General features: G+C 32.6%; 1 protein-coding gene across 15 annotated transcripts in view; it reads left to right on the top strand.

Annotated features, from left to right (window-relative positions):
- LOC132726843 (dedicator of cytokinesis protein 3-like) overlaps window positions 1-26,854 on the top strand; it is a 146,569-nt gene that overhangs the window by 7,198 nt on the left and 112,517 nt on the right. For all 15 annotated transcript variants that reach the window (XM_060712222.1, XM_060712220.1, XM_060712223.1 and 12 more), the window contains exons 2-3: window positions 15,952-16,047; window positions 20,254-20,294. In XM_060712222.1, the coding sequence (XP_060568205.1) occupies window positions 15,952-16,047; window positions 20,254-20,294 (137 nt within the window). The remainder of the gene's footprint in view (window positions 1-15,951; window positions 16,048-20,253; window positions 20,295-26,854) is intronic.

Here is a 26,854-nt window from a genome sequence, read left to right as displayed (position 1 = left end):
GCAAAAACTTAAAAATCTTCTTTGAAAAAACCCAGATAGCTAGTGTTTAGATATAAAGCATGAAACATCTTCTAGTGAGTGTCTACCAAGTTTGTTCAAATAAAAGCCCTAGGGTCAAAATTGGCCCCCGCCCCCGGGGGTTCATTGATTTTCCCTATGTGCATATAGTAAAAACTTAAAAAATCTTCTTTTAAAGAACTCAAAGAGCTAGAGCTAAGATATTTAGCATGAAACATGTTTTCATGGGTGTCTACCAAGTTTGTTCAAATAAAAGCCCTGGGGTCAAAATTGGCCCCGCCCCGGGGGTCATTGATTTTCCCTATGTGCATATAGTAAAAACTTAAAAAATCTTCTTTTAAAGAACTCAAAGAGCTAGAGCTAAGATATTTAGCATGAAACATGTTTCTTATGGGTGTCTACCAAGTTTGTTCAAATAAAAGCCTGGGGTCAAAATTGGCCCCGCCCCGGGGGTCATTCATTAGCTTGACTTTTTTTTTTAGATATATACATATTATATATACACATATATATTTATATATATATATATAAATATATATATATATATATATATATATATATATATATTATGTATATATATATACATATATACATACATATATATATATATATATATATATATATATATATATATATATATATATATATATATATATTATATATATATATATATATATCTCTATATATATCTATATATATATATACATTTTTATATATATATATTTATACATGCATACATATACAACCAAGTTTGTTCAAATAAAAGCCCTGGGGTTTAAACTGGCCCCGCTCCAGGGGCCTATATACAGGTGAGCGACTTTGGGCCATCATGGCCCTCTTGTTTTACTGAGAATAGTCAAGCATGCTTTTATTCTGACACTTCCTTTTTAGCTCACCTGTCACAAAGTGACAGGGTGAGCTTTTGTGATCGCTTTTCGTCCGGCGTCCGGCCGTCCGTCCGTCGTCCGTCCGTAAACTTTTGCTTTAAATGACATCTTCTCATAAACCACTGAGCCAATTTCATCCAAACTTCACAGGAATGTTCCTTTGGTGGTCACCTTTAAAAATTGTTCAAAGAATTTAATTCCATGCAGAACTCTGGTTGCCATGGCAACCGAAAGAAAAATCTTTAAATATCTTCTTTTAAACAACCCTAAGAGCTAGAGCTTAGATATTTGGCATGAAACATCTTCTAGTGAGTGTCTACCAAGTTTGTTCAAATAAAAGCCCTGGGGTCAAAATTGGCCCCGCCCCAGGGGGTCATTGATTTTCCCTATATGCATATAGTAAAAACTTAAAAAATCTTCTTTTAAAGAACCCAAAGAGCTAGAGCTAAGATATTTAGCATGAAACATCTTCTAACGAGTGTCTACCAAGTTTGTTCAAATAAAAGCCCTGTGGTCAAAATTGGCCCCGCCCCGGGGGGTCATTGATTTTCCCTATATGCATATAGTAAAAACTTCAAAAATCCTCTTTTAAAGAACCGTAAGAGCTAGAGCTTAGATATTAAGCATGAAACATCTTCTAGTGAATGTCTACCAAGTTTGTTCAAATAAAAGCCCTTGGGTCAAAATTGGGCTCGCCCCAGGGGGTCATTGATTTTCCCTATATGCATATAGTAAAAACTTAAAATCTTCTTTTAAAGAACAATAAGAGCTAGAGCTTAGATATTTGGCATGAAACATCTTCTAGTGAATGTCTACCAAGTTTGTTCAAATAAAAGCCCTGGGGTCAAAATTGACCCCGCCCCAGGGGGTCATAGATTTTCCCTATATGCATATAGTAAAAACTTATAAAATCTTCTTTTAAAGAACCCAAAGAGCTAGAGCTAAGATATTTAGCATGAAACATCTTCTAATGATTGTCTACCAAGTTTGTTCAAATAAAAGCCCTGGGGTCAAAATTGGCCCCGCCCCAGGGGGTCATTGATTTTCCCTATATGCATATAGTAAAAACTTAAAAAATCCTCTTTTAAAGAACTCAAAGAGCTAGAGCTAAGATATTTAGCATGAAACATGTTCTAATGGGTGTCTAGCAAGTATGTTCAAATAAAAGCCCTGGGGTCAAAACTGGCCCCGCCCGGGGGGGGGGTCATTGATCTTCCTTATATGTGTAGAGCAAAAACTTAAAAAATCTTCTTTTAAAGAACCCAAAGAGCTAGAGCTAAGATATTTGGCATGAAACATCGTCTAGTGAGTGTCTACCAAGTTTGTTCAAATAAAAGCCCTTGGGTCAAAATTGGCCCCGCCCCGGGGGGTCATTGATTTTCCCTATATGCATATAGTAAAAACTTAAAAAATCTTCTTTTAAAGAACCATAAGAACTAGAGCTAAGATATTTGGCATGAAACATCTTCTAACGAGTGTCTACCAAGTTTGTTCAAATAAAAGCCCTGTGGTCAAAATTGGCCCCGCCCCAGGGGGTCATTGATTTTCCCTATATGCATATAGTAAAAACTTAAAAAATCCTCTTTTAAAGAACTCAAAGAGCTAGAGCTAAGATATTTAGCATGAAACATGTTCTAATGGGTGTCTAGCAAGTATGTTCAAATAAAAGCCCTGGGGTCAAAACTGGCCCGGCCCGGGGGGGGGGTCATTGATTTTCCTTATATGTGTGTAGCAAAAACTTAAAAATCTTCTTTGAAAAAACCCAAATAGCTAGAGTTTAGATATTTAGCATGAAACATCTTTAAGTAAATATCTACAAAGTTTGTTCAAATAAAAGCATGAAACATCTTCTTATGGGTGTCTACCAAGTCTGTTCAAATAAACAAATAAAAGCCCTTGGGTAAAAATTGGCCCGGGAGTGGGGGGGGGGCCTATATACAGGTGAGCGACCTTAGGGCCATCATGGCCCTCTTGTTTTTGTGACATGCTGAAACATCTTTTGGTTTTAAATTTACTATGTCATGGAATAAATTTATAATTGGTACAAATTTTCCTGATTTTATTGATTTGTGCATTCATTTTGCTGGTATTTCGTGATTTACATGTGCTCTAATTGATTTTCAAGCAAGAAAGTTGTGTCTTATTAAAGGCAAAAAGTTGTCACAGCAACGTTGATTGGGAAACAGAACAAACTACCTTGCAGAAAAACTTCTTGAATGATTTTCATATGACTTGTTCTTTACAATTATTGCTGATTAACAACTCAGTCTTAAGAAGAAGAAGTAGAAAACATTGCGAAACTTTTAAGATTCTGTTGAGAGATATGTGATTTTTGGTAGATTTTTGTTAGAAAAAGGGTCTTTTTTCTGTGTTTTAGTCATAATTTTCTATTATACTTTTACTACTGTTCTGCTGAATGTGTTTAATGGATTTTCCTTGCTTTTGAAACTTTCCATGATTGTTACCTTAAAAGGTTTCAACTTTAAAGGCCCATTAAGCCTAAAAAATACTTATATTTTATTTTTCAAAAGCTTTTTTTATTTTTGTATGTCATGTTAAAGTTTCCAAAAAGTTACTCATTGGCTATAAAGATGAGACATATTTTGCTATTTTGCTTTTTGGAAATTATCTGAACATCTGAAAAAATCTGAAATGGAAAAGCTTTGTTTATTTCTATTAGGTCATAAATAAGAACTCAACCTAGTTGGTTTTATTTTATGTTGTATTGCATGCATAGACAAATTTCAACACTTTATAATAATTCTCATTATATAGGGTCACGCAGTCTAGAGCTAATTGACAACATGATGAAATATCAGAAACAAAACTTATATTTGGAAAATATTAAAGAAAAAAACACCCTGAAAAACAACAAAAATGACAAGTCATTCAGAACATCTTATCAGTTATTTCCTATTTAGTTTTTTGATACATTAGATAAATTCTTTTTTAGATTTCTTCAATTCAGATGATTAGAAAATGACATCACATTCATGACTTGTTTTTTTTGTAGCCGTGAATTTTCTAACTTCCTTTTTGAGGTGAGATTACGATTTGTTGTCCTATGAATACTGCATGGACGTGTTTATCACATTTTAGAAATTTCAGTGCAGGTTAAGTTTGAAACTTCTATTTGCTTACATTCATATATTGTCACCTTAGTGCAGTAACATAATAAGTCCTTCTAAATTTAATATTTAGTTAATCAGTTATTGCACTAAGGTGATGATATTGATATATAAATTAGTTCCTTCTGCGCATTTTATCTTAAATGGACATGTCTTGACAAAACCATCATTAATTTATAAGAGAAACTTTCAAAATATATATTGATTGAAATATTAATAGTGCAGACTATGCGTCAATGTTCCGACTGATCTTGGTCCGCACTGGTCACATGGGTAGAACCTGCTGCAGCCAGCAGACCAGACTTTAAGTTAGAGTTAATCAATTTTTTAAGCTCATCAACTGGATGAACAGTGATGGGTGCTATCCTACAAACCCTGGCATTGCAATGTATAATACTTTGTTAAAGGGACTCCACTGAGGATTTTTGACATGATGGGACTGAAAATATTTTTTCCAGATTAATGTACCATTTGATGTAGGTTTAGACCACTAATCTTTGTGCAAAATTTCAGATTATTCCCCCGCGCTTCGTTTTTCCAGAATAATCATTCAAATTGTAAAAAAATGACCCAAAATAAAAAGCGTTTAAACGCTTTTCACTCAAATAGGGCTAAGAAAAGCATAAAAATACGATTTTCAGTATATTTTCACAGTATATTTCTTAACTATCTTTGCATATATTTCTGTTTAAAGTGCCCCAGCTTATTTATGTAAAAAATTCAAATGTCTCAGTGGAGTCCCTTTAAGGGGTTTTGCATGTTATGTGCGATATATGACTGATTTTTCAGTATTTTTCACCATATTTCATCTGCGTAACTGACACAGTAAGGGCTATTTTTGCATAATGCAATCTTTGGATTGTAGTGCTGTGAACATTTATTAATATCTTCTTTCTATACTTCTCAATATTTTACATTTTAATACATTTTCAAAACTATCATGAAAAATTATTATGAATCTCACTCAGGAGACATGCTGCTTTAAGAAATTCGCCAGGTTATGGGTTGAGCAGTCATTTGGATGGATTTTTGCAAGCTGGCCAGACTCTATCCCCGTTAGTGTTGTAAGAGTTTAAAATATCATTCAGATTTACCTTGTTACATACATGTACTTGCGTCATACTAAACTATGATAATTTTTGAAATTTAATAGTATTATCTCGTAATAGGATAGTTGTTATATAATTTCACTTTTGCATGATAATCAGTGAGAGTTTTCTGCTTCATTATACATTAGTCCTGTTTTGACTTAGACATTATATGATGTAGAATGTTTGGTATTGACTATTGATACAACATCCACATTGTGTCACATTTTATTTTTCATGGCATGCACATTATACATTTAATACATTATGTATGTGTAGTTTCCTTAAATATCAAATAATTTGCAATGAAACATAAAAAATTTGAAAATTGCATCTTAATCTTTGACGCGGACTGCTTAAATATATAATGACAAACTTTTTAGAAAAGCAATCGCAAGTCAAATCTATTTTTAAAAAATTGTCATCAAAAATCTTGAAAAAGATGGAGCTGATGTTAGATAATTCAGGCTAATATATTTGCAAATAAATAACCTCTGTCACACTAACCTTTTTACTTAATTTACTGAAATGAAAACATGGACGCCCATACTTAATCAGGGTGGCGGTGGGGGCTGATTTAAGAGAAAAAAAATCAGTATTAAATTTAAACATATAGTTATATACACGCTTGTTAGTCCCCTACCGGTTTACCGGAGGGGACTTTAGGTTTACCCTCCGTCCGTCTGTCCGTCCGTCCGTCCGTCCGCACTCACAGGAGAGTAATTATGTGGCTAGAGGGACAATAGGTTCTCTTTGATGTCATTCATTCCGTAATGCTTTTATGTGGCTATTTTTCTTTTGCGTGGCTAAAAGAACAATAGAGAGAACAATAGAGTAGCCACATAATTACTGTCCTGTGAGAACGTCCGTCTGTCTGTCTGTCAGTCCGTCAGTCCGTCCGTCCACAAAACTGGATCCCGCGATAACTTGAAAAGTACTGAAAATATTTTTATGAAACTTGATATATGGATAGATGGCAGTATGGAGATTATGCACGTCTTTTTCTTTTGTTCCTATGTTGAAAATTCTGGTTGCTATGGCAACAAATAGGCTGAAAATATGGCAAATTTTACACATAAACTGGATCCAGTGATAACTCAAAAAGTACTGGAAATATTTTTATCAAACTTGAAATATGGGTAGATGGCAGTCTTGAGATTATGCACGTCTTTTTCTTTTATTCCTATGTTGAAAATTCTGGTTGCTATGGCAACAAATAGACTGAAAATATGGCAATTTATACACATAAACTGGATCCAGTGTTAACGCAAAAAGTAATAGAAATATTTTTATGAAACTTGTAATATGTGTAGATGGCAGTCTGGAGATTATGCACGTCTTTTTGTTTTCTTCCTATGTTGAAAATTCTGGTTGCAATGGCAACACATAGACTGAAAATATGGCAAATTTTACACATAAACTGAATCCAGTGATAACTCAAAAAGTACTGGGTACTGGAAATATTTTTATGAAACTTGACATATGGGTAGATGACAGTCTTGAGATTATGCATGTCTTATCTGTTCTTCTTATTTTGAAAAAATATTGGTTGCCTTGGCAACAAATAGGCTTAAAACATGGCAAATATAACAATATTTGTGATTAGTCAAAAAGAGCTGAAATTTTTATGAAATTGCATCTTTAATTCCAGAGTTATCTCCTCTTTAAGAATTTTGCTTTTTAAAATGTTATATTTTGGTAACAGGGATGTTTCAAATATTAACTTTAGAGTGTCCTTCAGTCCGTCTGTCTGTCTGTTCATAAAAACTGTTTCCTGTGATCACTTTTTAAGAACTTTTCCAACAAATTTACTTAAAATAGAGAAAAATTGAAACATTAGTGAATGGCCAATGGCCCTTCAGAATGTTGATGGGGTTCTAACCGGTAGGGGACTTATGGATTGCTTGCAATACTATGATAATTGCTTGTTTCTTTTGAAATTGAAAACAAATACATGTAAGAAACATTTTAAGAAGACTATCACATCAGACAGATAAAAACTTCTCAGTATTTCATATCAACGGAGACACTTAACAGTTTGATTGGACGCTAAAAAATTCACAGAAAAACTGAAGGGAATTAATCATCAAAAATAAAGCTCAGTTGCGATATGAACTTTGTTGCAGGGCATATATTGTTAAATGAAAAACACTTGACTTTGTCATAAAATAAATAATACATACAGTTTATATTGAAGTATTGATTGACAATTGATTGACTTTGACAATATGACGTTTAAGTGCAGTTTTCAAAACTTATTTGCTCATGCTTAACTTTAAGGCTATCAATACATAATAATTTGATAGTAAATGTCACATATAACAGAATTTCATACAATATTGAGTGATGACATTCTCATTAAATTAAGACATAGGTGTATGATATTGACAAAATCTTTAAATTTTACCTATAAACAATCTATATGTAAGATATGAGATACCATTCTGATGTAATTCTCTGATACCCAGAAATGAAAGTTGAATTCAGATGACTTATTTTTTTGCAAATAATGATATTTGCATTGATAATCATAATGTCAAGTTGAATAATTGTTTTAAGCATTAAAAATAAACAGTAAATGCTTATCCATATAATAGTCAAAATATATTGATGCGCCAAAGCTAGATTCTGAGATATTTTCGTTCAGGACGGGTCAGAATCTTGCTAGGCAAGAAATTGCCCTGACACAAAATAGCACAATATCTTGTCGCACAGTACAATTAGTTGGAATAATCCATATAGGTCTTATTTGCTATTGTACTTATCACAAACAATAACACCTTTCTTTGTTTTTAGCAAGTACAATTACCTACATTTAAAGTATGCAAACTGCAAATAACATGTATTTTATTATTTTATTTACTCTTTAAACAATGGATACTTTCAAACAGCAAGACCGTTTTGCAAAGAGAAATTTTATCTAGGTAAGCATAGATAAAGTTATGCATACTTGATCATAGTTCTTCATAATGACATAATGATAAACAAAGTGGTTTCGTGGATTTGTCACATGCAACTTTTTTGCGGATACAAATATGTATCCGCTGTGAAAAACGCACTTAAACTTAAAAAGCGCCAAATAATCTCTAGGAATACAGTATTATTATTGACACAATAAAAATTATACTATAAGGTTGTGGCTTAAAATTGACACACAAAAACTGTGGCATAGACATATAATTATATCATTTATAACCATAAATAGAGTCGATGACTTCTAATCCAGTTACCTTTCTGGCGTGGGTTCGATCCTTAGGGGATGCTTTGGTAGTTCAGCGCGGAGGAAGGTAGTCTAGTACTGGTGTAACTCTCAAGGAACAATGGTTAGGAAACTACCCTCCTATATGACTGAAATACTGTTGGGAAAATGAAACAAACAATAACCAGAAATGGCACCAAAAATGTCTATGTCATAATATACATGAATCCGTAAAGTCATGTCATACAGGTATTAAGTAGAGATATCCAAAATTCATAAAATGCCTCTATTTTCATAGCATCAACATAATTAACATAACCATTATTAGCACAAAAAAAGTCAGGATTTAAACATACATTTTTTGCAATGATTATGTTGTATCATCATCTAAAGTGAATTTTAGTACCAAGATACCATGGTTACACTGTAGCTCAGTTTGACAGTATGTTAATACAGACATGATGAGCACTTACAAAAAAAAAATTAGCATCCAAATTGCCAAAAAAAAAAAAAAAAAAGGAAAGGAAAAAATGTTTTTTAGTATTATTGTAACAAAATGGTGACTGGGCAGACGGCAATACTTTTTTCAGGAAAACTGTTATTCTTTGTTTATATGTAAACCAGTCTAATAATTAAGCCGATTCCTTTGTGAACATTTAACAGATCCAAGACCTCAAATTACCAGGAATGGAATGTTCAGACCAATTTTTCTTTGCCTAATTGCAACTATGCATTAATCAATGATGGGAGCTTGTTTTCAGTCTGATTACCATTAAGGTTTAAGAATTAATGATCATATTAAAACTTGATTTGAATTTGTGTAGGATAGAAGATATTGAGTTGGATTAAAACGGATAAGAAACTTACCTTAGTTTTCTGACACTGAAATTAATTAAAGGATCAAATTAAGTGTTATATAAAGCAGCTAAAGAGTCCACAAATCAAGTGTAAATTAAAGCAGGTTACAAGCCATTGAAGTCGAGTGTTAAAATGAAGCAGCTAACAAGCCCTCAGATCAAGCGTTAAATAAAGTTATGCAGTTAACAAGCCCTGAAGTCAAGTGTTTAATAAAGCAGCTAACAAGCCCTCAGATCAATCATTAAATAAAGCAAATAACAACCCCTCAGATCAAGAGTTAAATAAAGTAGCTAACAAGGAACAAGATCAAGCTTCCCCTCAGATCAAGTGTTGAATAAAGTAGTAAACATCCCCTCAGATCAAGTGTTAATACATAAAGCAGCCAGCAAGCACTTAGATCAAGTTGTAATTAAGCAGTTTAAACAAGCACTTAGAAAAGGAGCTAGCAAGCCTTAATTCAAATTAGATAAAGTTATATATCAATTCTAAAAAAAAAACAGATTTCATCATATCAACATTATTATTATAGTCTAAAAATGCTTCACACATTTATATTGGTTAAAACTGTGGGTTTTTATTATAGAAAACTCACAAGGAAATTTTTTTGGTGAAGAAAATACCTTGTGTTTTTCTGCTGATTATGTCAGCTTATGTAAGTACAGTGGTGCAAGGGCTGATAAGAAAAATGAGGTCAATTGCCAAACTGAGATGTTTTTTTTGTTCAAAATCATTTCTTCCTGGTTATTTTATGTTAAATTTAACTTTCATAAAGTGATCATATACCATAAAGAGTTGTTTATTTCCTAAATTAACATGGCTTTCCTTTTAAATTAGGAAATATCTCTGCTTTACTGCAGAAAGTCACATAATTTCATATTAATAACAACAACACATATAATATTGAAAAGGTCTGGAAAATGATGTATTCGAAGTTTGTTGTAATAATAATTAAAATTCAGTGAGGTTTAGACCGTTTAGTATACTTAAATCAAATGATGATTTTTTTTATCAACAAAGTTAAAATTCTTTAAAGCATAACAAAGAACCAAATACAAAGCACAATGAGGTATCAAATTCAGAGCACAATGTTGTACAAAATTCAAAGCACATTGAGGTACAAAATTCAAAGCACAATGAGGTACCAAATTCAAAGCACACTGAAGTACCAAATTCAGAGCAGAACAAAGAATAAAAGTCAAAGCACAATGAGGTACCCAAATATCAAGGACAATAAGGTACCAAATTTAAAGCAAATTCAAAAAACATTGTAGTAACAAATTTAAAGCACAACAAAGAACAAAAGTCAAAGAACATGTACAATGAAGTATCAAATATTAAGGGCAATGGGGTACCAAATTTTCAAAGCACAAGGAGGTTACAAACTCAAAGCTTAATGAGTAAATAGTTAATAATTAAATAGTTCAAAATTCAAAGCAGAATGAGGTACCAAATTCAAAGCACATTAAGGTACCAAATTCAGAGCAAAACAAAAAATAAAAGTCAAAGCACATTGAGGTACCAAATTCAAAGCACAATGAGGTACCAAATTCTTTGTGGTGCCAAATTCAAAGCACATTGAGGTACCAAATTTGCAGCACACTGAGGTACCAAAGTCAGAACAAGATAAGTTTTGTTATACAAATTCAGCATTGTAAAGAACTCGAAGCACAATAAAGTACCAAATTCAAAGCTCAACAAAGTACCAAATTCAAAATACAATGAGGTACCAAATTTTTAAAGCACAATGAGATACCAAATTCAAAACATTAATATACAAATTTAACATGGTTATTGTAAACTTAAAATTTGTTTACTTTGTAATTTATGTAGCTAAACTTTATCAAAGGACCAGCTGTTTTTGTAGGTAGTTTTATAAAAGATTTAAGAATAATAAACATAAATTTACTTCCTAGTGATATAAATAGATGATAAAAGTATAACTTTTTAACTTCCTTGTGCTTAATAACATTTCTTTGATAAAAAGGAAATTATTAAATTGAATTAAGGAGCTTGAAACTGTTCATTAACAGTTTCACCGGATAAGATGTTGCCCACGTTAAACTTTAGACCATGTAACAAAGGAAAAAGAGAACAGTCATGGTTATTCTGAAGTGGACAGGGAATGTCTTGTCACTTTTGTTATTTAATATGTGGCTAAGCATGTGCTACTAGTATATTGATGGGGAAAAAGATTGTTAACTTTCAAAAAGAAATTTGTTACTTCAGTTATAAAGCCTTATCTTGTAAATCAGCAAACTACCGATATTGGTTATAAAACAGGAGAAGAGAAAGAGCGTTTCATACAAATAAAATGTATTGAAGTCAAGTAGAATAGAAGTTTACTTTATATATATATAAACTTCTATTATATATACAATGTATACTGTATATATAATGGTAAATGACATTATTAAAACTCTTCCATTCTATTATCCCTGTAAGACCTGACTTCTAAGACTTTAAAACTTTGGCACTTCAACTTACTCAGGCTCTTTGCTGCAGATGTCTTGACTGAAGTCAAGGGGAATGGCTCTAAACAAAGCCTGGGATGATATGAATGGGTATTTAAGTATTATGTTAGTCCCCCCTTATTTGGTTAGACAGGCTGAAGTTCTCTTAGTTGGCATAACCTTACCTATTTATATTGTCACAGGTTATTGTCTGAGGTCTTTAAGTGGTGACTTTACTTTTTTTTCGGATCAACTTTGTTTGCCCTTTTTCAAATTATTTGTAAAACAACTGGTTTTCAAACTTGCTAGGTTGAGTAATACAAGGAAAATCTGCTGTTTCAAGTGCATATGAACATGTGTAGCAATAATTGCTTTATCTAAATTAAGATTTTTCCTTTCATTTGTTGTTGAGGTTTGCCACTTAGCTTGGGACTTTTCAGAAATGAAGTTCCCCTAATGTAAAAGCTTAAATGGAAGTAAATTTTAAATTTGAATTAAATTAAAATAAGATAACTTGATTAATGATTAAATACCTACTTAAATTTCTTAAGCCATGTCATAATGATATTATTTATTCCTAGAATTTCATTGAGTCACAGTGGATATGTACAGTAAGAGTACATGTATTTCTTATTTCAATTTATGAATTATATGATAATAGAGAATAACTCCAACAATATCAAATTGTTTGAATTAATAATAGAGAAAAAAAAACAACCATATCAAGGTGTTTGAATTAATAATAGAGAAAAAAAAACCCAACCATATCAAGGTGTTTTAATTTAAGAATTACATGTACATGTATTTGATAATAGAGAATAGCACCAACAATATCAAATTGTTTGAATTTATGAATTGTTTGATAATAGAGAATAAAAACCCAACAATATCAAGATGTTTGAATTTAAGAATTACATTTTGTATTTGATGTAGACATAGGCCTTAGTAATGCTGGTTCATGAAGTTGTGGACTTAAATGTACAGTAGTGAAGTAATTGTTTGATAATAGAGAATAAAAACCCAACAATATCAAAATGTTTGAATTTAAGAATTACATTTTGTATTTGATGTAGACATAAGCCTAATAATTCTGGTTCATGAAGTTGTGGACTTAAATGTAGGGTACATGAAATAATGCTTAGAGGTCAGCACCTGCCAAAGTCAGGTGACCAGTAAAGCGAGAACGCCATCTTTTGATCTTAACAATGTCAAGGTAACATTGAAAACAGCAAATAAATAACAGTCATGTAATAAAATAAATACAAAAAATTAGACAGTTAGATATTATTTATACAGTATGCATGTCATGATTTGTCATCGTGTTTTATTTAATTGATTTATTACATCACATCAAAAATATATCTTTACATCTTGAACAGGAAAAAAGCAGCAATATCCGTTTTGTTTTATATCATAAGAGATAATACCATTTTACTCATCAAATGTATATAACAACCACTTTTAAGTAATCAATTTTTATACATAGATAAAGAAAAAAATATGATATTTTCGTACCAATCTATTGGCTTTCCTTAATTGATTTCGTATTGACATTCCATTATGTCAACAGATTCAGATGATGTTTTAATAATAACATTACTCAAATATCTGCATGTGTTATGATGAAAAAAAAGGCAGATGTGTGTGTATGTGGGGTTATAATTGCAGTTGTTTATTGACAATTAATTTATCCTAGCCTTGTCTCAAATTTAGAACTGTCTATATTCTATATTTTCATCATCTTTATGTCATATTGTAGTGTGTATGGAGTGAAATAAATTGAATATTAAAGTTTAAATCATTTCCGGGTTGGGGGAAGGGAGGGGGTCGATGGGATGTTTTTGGGGGCAGACTGTATGCAGAGGCTAGAATGCAAAATGTTGAATCCCCCAAAAATGTGGAAAACAGGAAAAGGTTTCCATGTTATTTTTGTAGCCTTAAAGGAGAAGACCTTACTTTGCAATTGACTTGTAAACAAACAATTTTAAGATAATCTTACAATATTAATGTCACATATTTGTTAAATACAAAAGTTGATTATCACTGGTAAAGTTATACCATCTTGTCTTTGAACATATTACTACAATAATGTATTGGTGATTTCAATGATTACAGCTTTCAGGGAGAAAATTGCTGTTTAACGTTCAGATGAAGACACTGTTTTAAAAGTTTGAATGGTTTAAAAAACTGAAGCTGCGGTGTAAATCATATTAAAGGGTAAAATATATATAACATTGAAATATTATTTTGTGAAAAAAAAAAATACCTATTTTTATCACTGAACTCATTTAATGAAGACATACACTAGGTGATGGACATACATGTAATGGGCCCTGTATGTAATAAATATATGTGGGAAAAGATAACTATCATGTAGTTTATGAAAATGTAGGATTAATTTCCTTGTAAACTAACTGACAGTGTGATATTGTGTATATCTAAATTATATAGTGTGTGTGCACCAAGACAATAAAAGTTTTACAGTGTTATGTCATCCGTGCGTATGTTCAGTGAGGTAGTGTTAATTTAGGGTATATTCAACAAGGTATTAAATGCATATACAATTACACATGCGATGTCATATACATATACAATATAATTTTTTTTCGCCCATGTAATGTCACGAATAATTATAAAATATTTTCGCCAACATTTTTTTGACCCATTCAGGTCAATATTGAGAACTGTTTACTTTTAAAAGAGAATAAAATCTTATCAAAAGAAATTTAAAATGTATTGCTCTTTAATGTTTACTCTCCTGTCTTGGATAAGTCAGTGGATTGATTAAATGATTTAATATATAATTAATTATGTCAATTCCTACTTCAACATAATTTTTATTGCTGGCAGGGTTCAATAACTTACCTTTATGAGGTCATTTTGACTGCACATCCTTGCAGATTGTGACATTAAGATGCTTAGTTGAGAGTTCAATTTTAGTTTAAACATATTTATTTTAGCTTGATTGCGAAACAAGTTCTTAAAACTTATATTAATCACTTTTGAGTCCGCTTCCACAGGTGGCAGTATCAGTGTTTGGACACCCCACCCCTATCTGCCTCTGGACCCCTACTACAACCCTGAAAAAAAAATTCAACACTCTAAAGCTTACTTATATAGATATAACTATAATTTTGATAGTGGAAATTTTTTTTTTATATAATTTCATCGGTGGTTTTGTATTTGGTACCATATAGTAAGCCTTAGAGTGTTGAATTATATTTTTTCAGGGTTGTAGTAGGGGTCCAGGGGCAGATAGGGGTTTGGGTGTCCAAACACTGATACTGCCACCTGTGTCCGCTTCCTGACCTTACCAGTACTGGTGCCATACGAGGGATCATGATTGTGACCCTGGGTTAAGAGTGAGACACCTTTACCGCTAGGCCACCTCTTCCCTCAATTTTAGTATTTTGTTATTGACTCCCCTTATGATAAAAATGGACTGTTCCAAATTCAAAGCAGGGTAGTCCATTGCACAAATTTAGCTGACATTTAGTTAATGTTCTGTTATGTTCATTGAGTTAGAATGTGTTTTATTGAATCTGTGTTTCGGTGGCATAGAACTTTAAGCAGCATGCCTTAAAGAAAGACGAGCGAAATTAGTTTTTCAAAGCTGCGGGTTAAAGAGATTGTGAAATGACTATAAATATTTAAAATCCGTGTAATAGTCTGCACATGCTATATGTAAATCCAGACTGAAATTACTATTTGTCCTATATAGACTATATTTGCATTAAATAAGTTTGACATATTTCTGGTAATTTATGTGAATTGTTAGTGTTTTTTGCTAGCTTAATTTACTTGATTTGTTGACCGACGGCATTATTTTTGCTTTTACAAAACACATAATAAGTTCACATAAAGTCTTAGAAATGAATAAAATTTTCTGTAAAATGTGTAGTATTAAATTGTTTAAATAGATTTAGAACATGTAAGATGCTAATCATCTGGAGAAAATAACACTGAATATGAAATAATTTGTTATAAAAGGTAGTGAAAATTGTAAACAAAGTCATATTTTGACTTCCATAAAAAAAACCCTAAATCATTATAACTACAATAATTGCCAAAATGCAAAAGATGTGAAAGGTGTCTCTCGGACAGCTGTATGGCGAATGAGTAATTTTCTGGACATTGTAACAGGACACCAAAAATAGAAATGTATTCAAGCTTAATGGGCCTTTAAGTGAAATTCAGTTTGTTGATGCTCTGTTAGTATTAGAACTGCTGATACTAAAAATAACAGCTATTTCAGTGATCACAAGTCTTTATCTCTCCATTTTTAACCAATATTTGAAGATCTTTTGTATTTTCTCATTTCAGCCATTTGTAACTATAAAGGGAGTGGGGCGAAAACTCTGCCATTATGTGTCGGAGAGCCAGTGCAAATCATAGAAGAATATGGCTCAGGGTCAACAGGTAAGGAAGTACTTATAATTATGCTCTTTGTCTTCCTATGCCATTAAAGCCAGAAAGTCCCTGCTATACCTTTACAGAGTTAAAGTGTGATATATTTACACTGCTCTACTGAAACCATAAGTATAGAGACTTAATGCCATAAGTATAGAGACTTAATGCCATAAGTATAGACTATAGAGACTTAATGCCATAAGTATAGAGACTTAATGCCATAAGTATAGAGACTTAATGCCATAAGTATAGACTATAGAGACTTAATGCCATAAGTATAGAGACTTAATGCCATAAGTATAGAGACTTAATGCCATAAGTATAGAGACTTAATGCCATAAGTATAGAGACTTAATGCCATAAGTATAGAGACTTAATGCCATAAGTATAGAGACTTAATGCCATAAGTATAGAGACTTAATGCCATAAGTATAGAGACTTAATGCCATACGTATAGAGACTTAATGCCATACGTATAGAGACTTAATGCCATAAGTATAGAGACTTAATGCCATAAAGTATAGAGACTTAATGCCATAAATATTAGAGACTTAATGCCATAAGTATAGAGACTTAATGCCATAAGTATAGAGACTTAATGCCATAAGTATAGAGACTTAATGCCATAAGTATATAGACTTAATGCCATAAGTATAGAGACTTAATGCCATAAGTATAGAGACTTAATGCCATAAGTATAGAGACTTAATGCCATAAGTATAGAGACTTAATGCCATAAGTATAGAGACTTAATGCCATAAGTATAGAGAGAATCAGGCTAGTCTTCATGTATTATGACAAGGCTGTAATCTTTACTATTTGCTGACTGACTTAAAATATTCATCTTGTTATCCCTAAAATTGAATGATGATGGACAATTTCAAGAAATGGAAGCTGGATATATATATATATATATATTCATTTAAGAAACTAAGCAGTGTAAGGGTTTAAACTCATCTGAGAAGTTAATAAAAAAAGTCTTAGCCTACTAGTTTTGGTTGGCAACTTTCCAGCCATATGAGGGAAGGAAGACTTCAGGTGCCCTTCTGTGGATTATTTAAGGCATGAACAGGTACCTGAGTAGAACCAACAATGTTCCGTAAGCTAGCTGGATAACTTCCTCAATTGAGAGAATCCAAAGTCCCTGTCAGGATTTGAACCCACACCCCTAGTTTTGGGTAGGACATATGAGCCGCGTCATGACAAAACCAACATAATGGGTTTGCAACCAGCATGGATCCAGACCAGCCTGCGCGTCTGCCAAGTCTGATCAGGATCCATGCTGTTCGCTATCAGTTTCTGTACTTGTAATAGGGTTTGTAAGCGAACAGCATGGATCCTGATCAGATTGCACGGACGCACAGGCTGGTCTGGATCCATGCTGGTCGCAAACCCATTATGTTGGTTTTGTCGTGACGAGGCTCATATAGTTTTACCATGACTACTGGCTGCCCATTCGTACAATGATTCTGAATCATGTTACTTAGTTACAGTCCAACTTCAGAAGAACAGCCCCCAATTTGTAGAGCAATTACCTCTTAACAAAAGCAGTATCAATTCTACGCCATTGTACATGTAAGACTTTACAATGAATTTAACCTCTGTATAGCAAACACCTCTCAGCAAAGACCAAAATGTCTCCCAAAGTGAGTCACTTTGCAGAGGTTATACTTTAATAAAAGAAAGTATTTTCATATTTGACTGTCTAATTACGATTAAAAACAAGACACCAAGACACAACAAGGTTATGGAGTCTTTTATGCAAAGGGTGAAACAATCAGAGAAAAGAGTTTTTTGCAGACAAAAGGAGGAAAAATGCTTTTTTTTCTATTTTTGACTATAAAGATAAAAGCATAAGTCATCATGTCAGCAGATCGTCTGTCTAAATGATATCTCACATCAAGCATAGAAATGGTTTCTATCCAGGAAGAGTAAAAGAATAGTGGTTACATATTCTGTATTTTCTATATAATATCATAGCAGACTATTATTCACCCTGTATGATGGATGACTATAATATCATAGCCTATAATGAAATATATTTCCAGCACGATAGCTGCTGACTCTAGAATAGCGGGGAAAATGAAATTCACACTGTTTGATGAACATATTTCTGTCGCAATGGTTTTTTTCTGATTTTTTTTTTATCGATAAACTCTTACCCTGCTATTAATATCTTAAAAGGACTTGCCCACTCCATCCATTATTTTAAGGGACAATTTCAAAAAATTTTCTGACTGAATAGCAAACAGTGCAGACTATGATCAGACGACATGGCGCATGGATCTAATGGTCTGCACTGGTCACATGTTAGATCTAGTGCCATTAGCAGACCAATAGTTAGAAAAAAAATCATATAATTTCATTGTGTCTTTTGAAAAAGTGAAAAAAAGTGAAAATTGGTATTTATTTCTTGTTCATGTTTAAACTATGAATATTGTCACCGTAGTGCAGCAATGGGTTATCTCCTATTAAAATTTGATAGGAGTTAACCTATTACTACACTAAATTGACAAAATATGCATGTTTTCATATTTTGGCATCTTTCTAATACAAGATTAAATTTTGCCCATATAAAGGCTTTAACACTTGTCAGGAACATCCAAGTTAAGTCAGATAAATATTTTTCCTTGCAATTCTTGTACATGTATAAATTAATCCAGTAATTAATTGTGTTAGTGTCCTACTGAATTAATATTGCTGTGGTCTTTGGGGGAAAAAACAAATTAGACATATATGCCTGATTTTGAAAGAATTTACTTGTAGAAAAAAACAAACTTATATATAAATGTACATGTATGCCTGATTTTGAATGTACTTAATTGCAGAAAAAAACAAAAAAAACAAATTCATACATGTCTCTTTTTAAAGTATTTACCAGCAGAAAAATTAAATTCAGACATCTATACCAGAGTTTGAAAGTATTATAATTTAGGAGGGTGTGAATCATAAAAGTAGATTTTGATCATCAAGCAAGAAATAAATGAATTAATAGGACAAAATGATTCTCAGCCTGCATACAGATTCAACTCCCCTGTGCTACAGTTTGTTAATCAATAAGCTTTATATATACTCTTTGTTGATGCATCTCTAGGAAGTTGAGGACTTTGATGGTTTTATTTCCCATATACTCTGTACAAATTTCACACCAGCAGACGGTGACTTTTATTGCCTTGTTTTGTCACAATGTTACCTCCTGTATTGAAGAGTTCTTTAGAAATACATCAGCATCACATAGGTGCTTGATTGACATTTTATAATCAGGCTTCTGTAAAGCAGAAGCTGTTTTATTCTTAGAAATAGTTTTATCAATGTATAGAAGATTTATGATTGTCACTTTATGGATGTGCATTTGTGAAAACTGTTCCCTTGAGAGTGCACAATTAGAAGCAGTTGATAAATGCTTTAGAGGAAAATTCTTATTTTCTGTCATAAATTCTACTTAGGATCTTTTATGTGTCTTTCATGTGTTAAAAGAAGAAGCAAACATAAAGTCTAATTTGTGCACTGTTTGTGTATAAAAAGAAACAGAAAAAACATCAACAAAATGTGAAATTTAAGATCAATAAAAATTGCCACCATTAATCTTTACCATGCTAAATATCTTAAATGGAGTTGCCTATCTTTCAAACTTGACAGAACAATTCATTATTTTTAGGGACCATTTTCACAATATGTACAGACTGAATATTGAACATTGCAGACCATCATCTGATGGCACAGTTGTGCCGGCAGATCTTGGTCTGCACTGGTAACATTGTGGTAGAATCATTTGGGGCCAGCAGGCTATGGGTTTGAAGGAGTTATATTGACTAAGCCTTATAAAGGAAAATGTTTGTTTATTACCTTTTATAATACATTTCTTGTCAATGAAAAACTGGCAAACAGATCTATAAAATTGTCCAGAAACAGTTTTAAGGAGCATTAAATAACCAATGCTTAATACAAAATCATACAAGACAGATATTCTCCAAATTAAGTTACCACTGGTTGCATCCCCATTGTGGGTTTGAATCCCATCAGAGATCATCTCATATTATATTCTTTCAAATGATGTACCTATCCTGAGTAAGCATTTAGAAGGTAACTGGTTCTACAGAGGTGCCTACTTGCACCTGAGGTCTCCTTCAAGCCAGAAAGCTGGAATGAGAAGCCATATTTCCTTAACAACCCAAAATTTGAAAAGAGAAATCATGTTTATTCTCTTTATTTCAGCATGGTTCAGAGGTTCTTCTTTAAAGAACAAGGACAGAGAGGTAAGAAATATTCAAGTTTTACCTAGGCTGAATATGTGAGACAAAGTTATGCTGCTAAGAGCTTAGAGGTTTCAAGACTGAGCAGCCAACAGAATACAGTGTAATCAGGCTGGCCTAGCTCTGTGCAAGCTGACCTGACTACAAGTAGACTGTCCTGGCTATGTGCAGGCTTGCCTGACTCCATTAAGACTGGCCTAACTTCATTAATTTGGCTGGGGGGACTGTGGAAGCTGACCTAATTCTGCTCAGACTGGCCTAACTCTGTAGGCTGGTCTAGCTCCATGTAGGCTGGCCAGACTGTATACTAGTAACATAAGCAAGTCAGTAGCTTAACTGATATTTTCAGACAATTAATTATTCATAAGGCCAAGTATATAACATTTTTGTCTTGGTTATTACAACTGGTAGATTTCCCTGAAGGTTTGAAAAGCTGATTTGTTCTTAACTTGAAGCAGAAGTTATTTCTAGAGTTTTTCTCAACATTGTCATAATTTGTATTTTAAGTTTATTGAAATTTGACAGTAAACCAATAAAGCGCTTGGTTGGATTTGCAAATTTTGCAAATTTTGGCCCGACTTTACTTTATAGAATAACAAAGATATAGGGAAACATTTTGGAAACATGTTTTAGTTAAAGGCCTACTGTGATCTATTTTTAGTGTTTTATTTCACTAAAATTATTATCAAATTACATAACCCAGTGAAACCTGAAATCATGTTTTTCATTTTCCAAAAACAAAATGGTCTTTTCAAGCTTTATTTCAATTCTATAAATAAAGAACCAGAAAAAAAACAAAACAAAAAAATTTGAGGTTGTTTGTCATCCATATTATAAATGTTATCATTTGGCTTTAAATTCTCTATTCTGATGGCTTAAGGTAATGTATTGGTAGAAATAATTTAATCTTGTTCATTGTTTATAGTACTGTTCCTGGGTGACAATAAGCAGGATTGTCAGCCTCTATTCCTTTTGTTGTTGCAGATATCACTTTAAGACCTTTACCTGCAGGATTCCAAACTGATTTTTCTCTTCAGCCAAGCCAGCCTGCACTTATTTGTTACCACACAGTTTGACCAAGTTAATTTTTGTATTATGATTTTGAAATCCCTTTTACTTTGAATGGAGTAGGGGAAATGTAGTATGTATAGGATTAGGGTTAAACTGAAGCAAGCATTGATGATATTTAAAAAGAAAAGAGAAAAGAGAAGAAAATGGCAGTTTTATGTTGTTACACCTAACTCACACATCCAACTGTCACAGCTGTCTTCAGAATACAGCTGTCGACAGAGGCAAACACATCTGTGACATAAAAATATGACCAAAAAAAAAGTGAATGTTCATTCACATCCAAGTATAATATTGTATGACAAAGTTATATTTCCATTTAACTCAAAGCTAAAAAAAACCCATTATTTCAGTGTTTTCTCTATGTCCAAAATTGTTGGGGGTCATATTTGACCCTTTTGCGTCGTGGAAAACACACACGGCTATGATATTACCGCGTCAAATGGAAAAATACTGCATCAAAAACGCAGGAACCGCTCTCTAGAGAAAACGCTGATTATTTATCAGATATATATTTTATATACATATACTTGTAAGTTATATCTTCCAGACATTTTTCTCAAATATGTAATTGTTCTCCTTCATCCTGATAATAACTGAAGTATGTAATGTAAGGGACCAGTCTGTAAACAGAAGTAAATTGAATTACAAAGTAATTTTCTGCTTGGTTGAATCTATTTTCCATCACAGTACATATTATAATTGGTGACTTTACTTCCTCATATGTCTGTTGCTATGTTAACAGAATGTGCACCTATTGGTAGTTAGGTTACTGAAACTACGACATTAATTGATTTAAAGTTTTATGCAGAACTATGACCTTATTGTTAAGATGTTTGCGTCTGATGGATCATGTTTGTAAACCTTACTAAATAAAAAGGAAATTTTCACATCTTCAAAATACCATATCTTCTGATTTAGAAAAAAAAATTGGACTATTTAAACTGTCATTTTAAGCTCTCATTAAGAGCTTTATGATAATGATATTTACACTTATATGGGATTAAAAATTGGAAAAAAACCCACCAAAAAACAACAACAGATTAGGGTTGCTGATTAGGGTCATGACCAAGTTTTCACATGAAACAACATTGCAGTACTGGTTAGATCTGTACAGCAGACTTGAGAACAGTTCAAATAAGCTTCAAGCTTTAATCACAATGCAGTGGTCACTAAAATCACAATGCAGTGGTCACTTTAATCACAATCCAGTGGTCACTTTTATCTCAATCCAATGGTCACTTTAATCACAATCCAGTGGTCACTTTAATCTCAATCCAGTGGTCACATTAATCACAATCCAATGGTCACTTTAATCTCAATCCAGTGGTCACATTAATCACAATCCAATGGTCACTTTAATCACAATCCAGTGGTCACTTTAATCACAATCCAGATAATCACAATGGTCACTTTAATCACAATCCAGTGGTCACTTTAATCACAATCCAGTGGTCACTTTAATCACAATCCAGTGGTCACATTAATCACAATCCAATGGTCACATTAATCACAATCCAGTGGTCACATTAATCACAATCCAGTGGTCACTTTAATTACAATCCAGTGATCACCTTAAATCACAATCCAGTGGTCACATTAATCACAATCCAGTGGTCAATTTAATCACAATCCAGTGGTCACATTAATCACAATCCAGTGGTCACATTAATCACACACCAGTTGTCACTTTAATCACAATCCAGTAGTCACATTAATCACAATCCAGTGGTCACATTAATCACAATCCAGTTGTCACTTTAATCACAATCCAGTAGTCACATTAATCACAATCCAGTGGTCACTTTAATCACAATCCAGTGATCACCTTAAATCACAATCCAGTGGTCACATTAATCACAATCCAGTGGTCACTTTAATCACAATCCAGTGGTCACATTAATCACAATCCAGTGGTCACATTAATCACAATCCAGTGGTCACTTTAATCACAATCCAGTGGTCACTTTAATCACAATCCAGTGGTCACATTAATCACAATCCAGTGGTCACATTAATCACAATCCAGTGGTCACTTTAATCACAATCCAGTAGTCACATTAATCACAATCCAGTGGTCATTTTAATCACAATCCAGTGGTCACTTTAATCACAATCCAGTGGTCACTTTAATCACAATCCAGTGGTCTCTTTAATTACAATCCAGTGGTCACCTTAATCACAATCCAGTGATCACCTTAATCACAATGATCCAGTGTTCACATTAATCACAATCCAGTGGTCACTTTAATCTCAATTCAGTGGCCATATTAATCACAATCCAGTGGTCACTTTAATCATAATCCAGTGGTCACATTAATCACAACCCAGTGGTCAAGTTAATCACAATCCAGTTACTATTGTGGAGCAATTGGTTGTTACACAGGTTAGTTAGGTTTAAGTTTGATTGACTACATTACTATAACCAAATATGTGTTAAAATCAAATTAAAGAAAGAATAAACAGTCCTTAAAATACTAGATGTTTGTAATGGATTTGCCAAACTTCAAATTTGAAACAGTCCATTTAAAACTTAAGGAATTTAAGTATTAAAATACAAAATGTGTGAGCTACCAACAGTACACAGCCTGACCAGGCTTTATGATTGTGCTGGCTGGTGCCAAATACTTTTGGTTCCAGCAGTTTATGTTAAATTACTTTACATACGTTCCCACCTTTTGATTGGCATGTATTAAAAGAACTCAACTTAAGTCCAAAAGTCTTAAAAAATTTTTGCTCCACAGTCTCCACTTAGGTCCAAAAGTCCAAAAAAAATTGTGCCATTCATAATTTGATTTTGGGTCATTTTTAGGTCGACTTTTTTTTCCAGTATAAATATATATATACTGAATTTTGATAATATTCTCATATTATTGTCATTTATTTATGGAAAGGATTCATACTTTGGCAAAACTAGTGTGACAAGACAGACCTTTTAAAAATATAAAAAGGAAATGTAAAGATTTGTTCAAACGTTTCTTTGTTTGCTTTAAGAAAAAGTAAAAAGTCGAGCGTTGCCCCGCCTAGCGGTGGCTCTTGTTCACAAGTGAAATAGTTATTCTGGGAAAACAGAGTGTAAGAATGATCTGAAATTTGTCACGTAAGTTATTGGTCTATACCTACATCAAATGGACTATTAATGTCAAAAAATTATTTCCAATCCCTTCATGAAAGGACAGAATTAAAAACAACAAGTATTTCAAAATTGCCTTTAAGTACATTTTGTATATTCTAATTGTTTTCTACAGTAGATCTCCCTCCCAACTTCTTAGATGTACTCAATATTGGATACTTAAACACTTTCCTAAGTTTTTGTTGTTGAGATTACAGGAATTTTAAGCTAATGGGATAAAACCATAGTCTTATTGTGTTAAAACACTTCATATTATAAAGTCTGTAACTTCTTGAAATTCTAATTGTATTCACAATACAATAAATCCCGAAGTGCTGGTAAGTCAGCTGCTAGAAAATTGTTTGTGAAACATTTTTTTGTAATTTTTCATAGAAAATAACACCACCACATTCGTGACCACTATCTAAGCCTTGTAAAATAAAGTAATATATAAAAATAAAAATCCTAATGCAAACAAAGGAAAAATTCCAAGAAAAGAAAAATGTTTATTGAAGAAAACTTATTGCAAATACATGAAATTTTTTCCATTGCAAATAGATTCCATTACAAATGCAAGAAAAAAAAATCTCTTTGCAAAATATATGATAAATTTTATTTTAGATAAGAAAAAACTTATTGGAGAAAAAAACTGTAATTTCAATATGAAATCAGAAAAATCTCATACCAAATATTTTTAAAAATCCCAATTTAAAGAGAGAAAAATCCCATTGTAATTAATCATAAGGAAAATCCTATTGTAAATGAAAAGAAAATCCCAATGCCAAAAGAAAAGAAATCCAATGCAGGTAGAAAGAAAATGCCATTGCAAAATTAATAATATACTGGTAACTCCCATTGCAAAATATACTGTTTGTAAATTCAATGGTAATCCATATGGAAGTAGAAAATTCCAATTGCAAATAAAAGAATAAATCCGAAATGCAAGGAAAATTTGACCCCTTGCAAGTGTTATAATATTTCCAATGTAAATAGAAAAAATATTCCATTTCAAATATAATAAAAAAATCCCATGGCAAAAATGAGTAAAAATCTGGAAGCTGTTGTATAAAATGAAATAATTTTTCAAAATAAACTGTAAATTCAAATTGGAAATATAAGAAAGATCCCATTGCAAAATAGAAAAATCCTAATTTTATAATGGAAGAAAAATACTATTGACTCTAATAGTAACTCAAAGTTAAACTCGCACAGAGCCTGACAATATGCTTATTTGAGCCGCGTCACTAAGGTTTTGCGACCAGCATGGATCCAGACCAGCCTGCGCATCCACGCAGTCTGATCAGGATCCATGCTGTTCGCTATCAGTTTCTCTACTTGTAATAGAGTCGGTAAGCGAACAGCATGGATCCTGATCAGACTGCGCGGATGCGCAGGCTGGTCTGGATCCATGCTGGTCGCAAACGCATTATGTTGGTTTTGTCATGACGCGGCTTATTTATCTTCTTATTTAAACTTTGTTTATATCAAACATTGACTACTGAGACTCCTGATATGCCGAAAGGAATTTTCGGTCCCGACTTTTAAGATTCAAGTAAACTTCCATCCCGAACACTGAAAATAACAAGGCGAGAACTTGTTATTCTAGTTCACATGCATTTTGATTGATTGTTTATTAAAACTGTTGGTCACCATGTGTTATTAATGTGCGGTTAAGATTTCTGTAATTGATACTAAGACCCGCTTTTTAACAGATAACTAAATTACGATTCTATTAAAAAGATTATTGCAGTAAGGTACTATTAGAGCTGTCAGCATCCAGTTTCTTAAAGGAAGTAGCATTTTTCAAAATATTAGAGCTTATTCAGGAAAGAATCAGTTGTTTAAGAAAATCCTATTGCATAAAGGAGAAAATGCCATTGCAAATGTCAAAAAAGTCATTGCAGTTGGTAGAATTTTAGTGCCATTGCAGTAAGTGCCATTGCAAATATCAGAAAAACTTATTGCAGTTGGAAGAAAGTGCCATTGCAGTTATAGTTTGAAGAAAGTACCATTGCAAATATCAGAAAAACTCATTGCAGTTGGAAGAAAGTACCATTGCAAATATAAGAAAAAACTCAGTGCAGTTTGAAGAAAGTACCATTGCAAATATCAGAAAAACTCATTGCAGTTGGAAGAAAGTGCCATTGCAAAGATCAGAAAATCCTATTGCAAATATAAAAAACCCATTGCAAATAGGAGAAAGTGCAATTGCATATATAAGATAAACAGTGCATATCAAAGAATGTGTCATTGCATGTATATGAAAATCCCATGGCAAATAGAAGTAAGTGCCATTGCAAATTTCAGAAAATCTCAGTGTTTGAAAAATATCAGAAAATCCCATTGCAAATAGAAGAAAGTGCCATTGCACATATTAAAAAAT

The sequence above is a fragment of the Ruditapes philippinarum genome, unplaced genomic scaffold (genome assembly GCF_026571515.1).
Source record: "Ruditapes philippinarum isolate M1 unplaced genomic scaffold, ASM2657151v2 ctg651_1_1_1_1, whole genome shotgun sequence".
NCBI lineage: Eukaryota > Metazoa > Mollusca > Bivalvia > Venerida > Veneridae > Ruditapes > Ruditapes philippinarum.
Note: the sequence above shows the minus strand (reverse complement) of the source record. Positions and strands in the feature narration are given on the sequence as shown.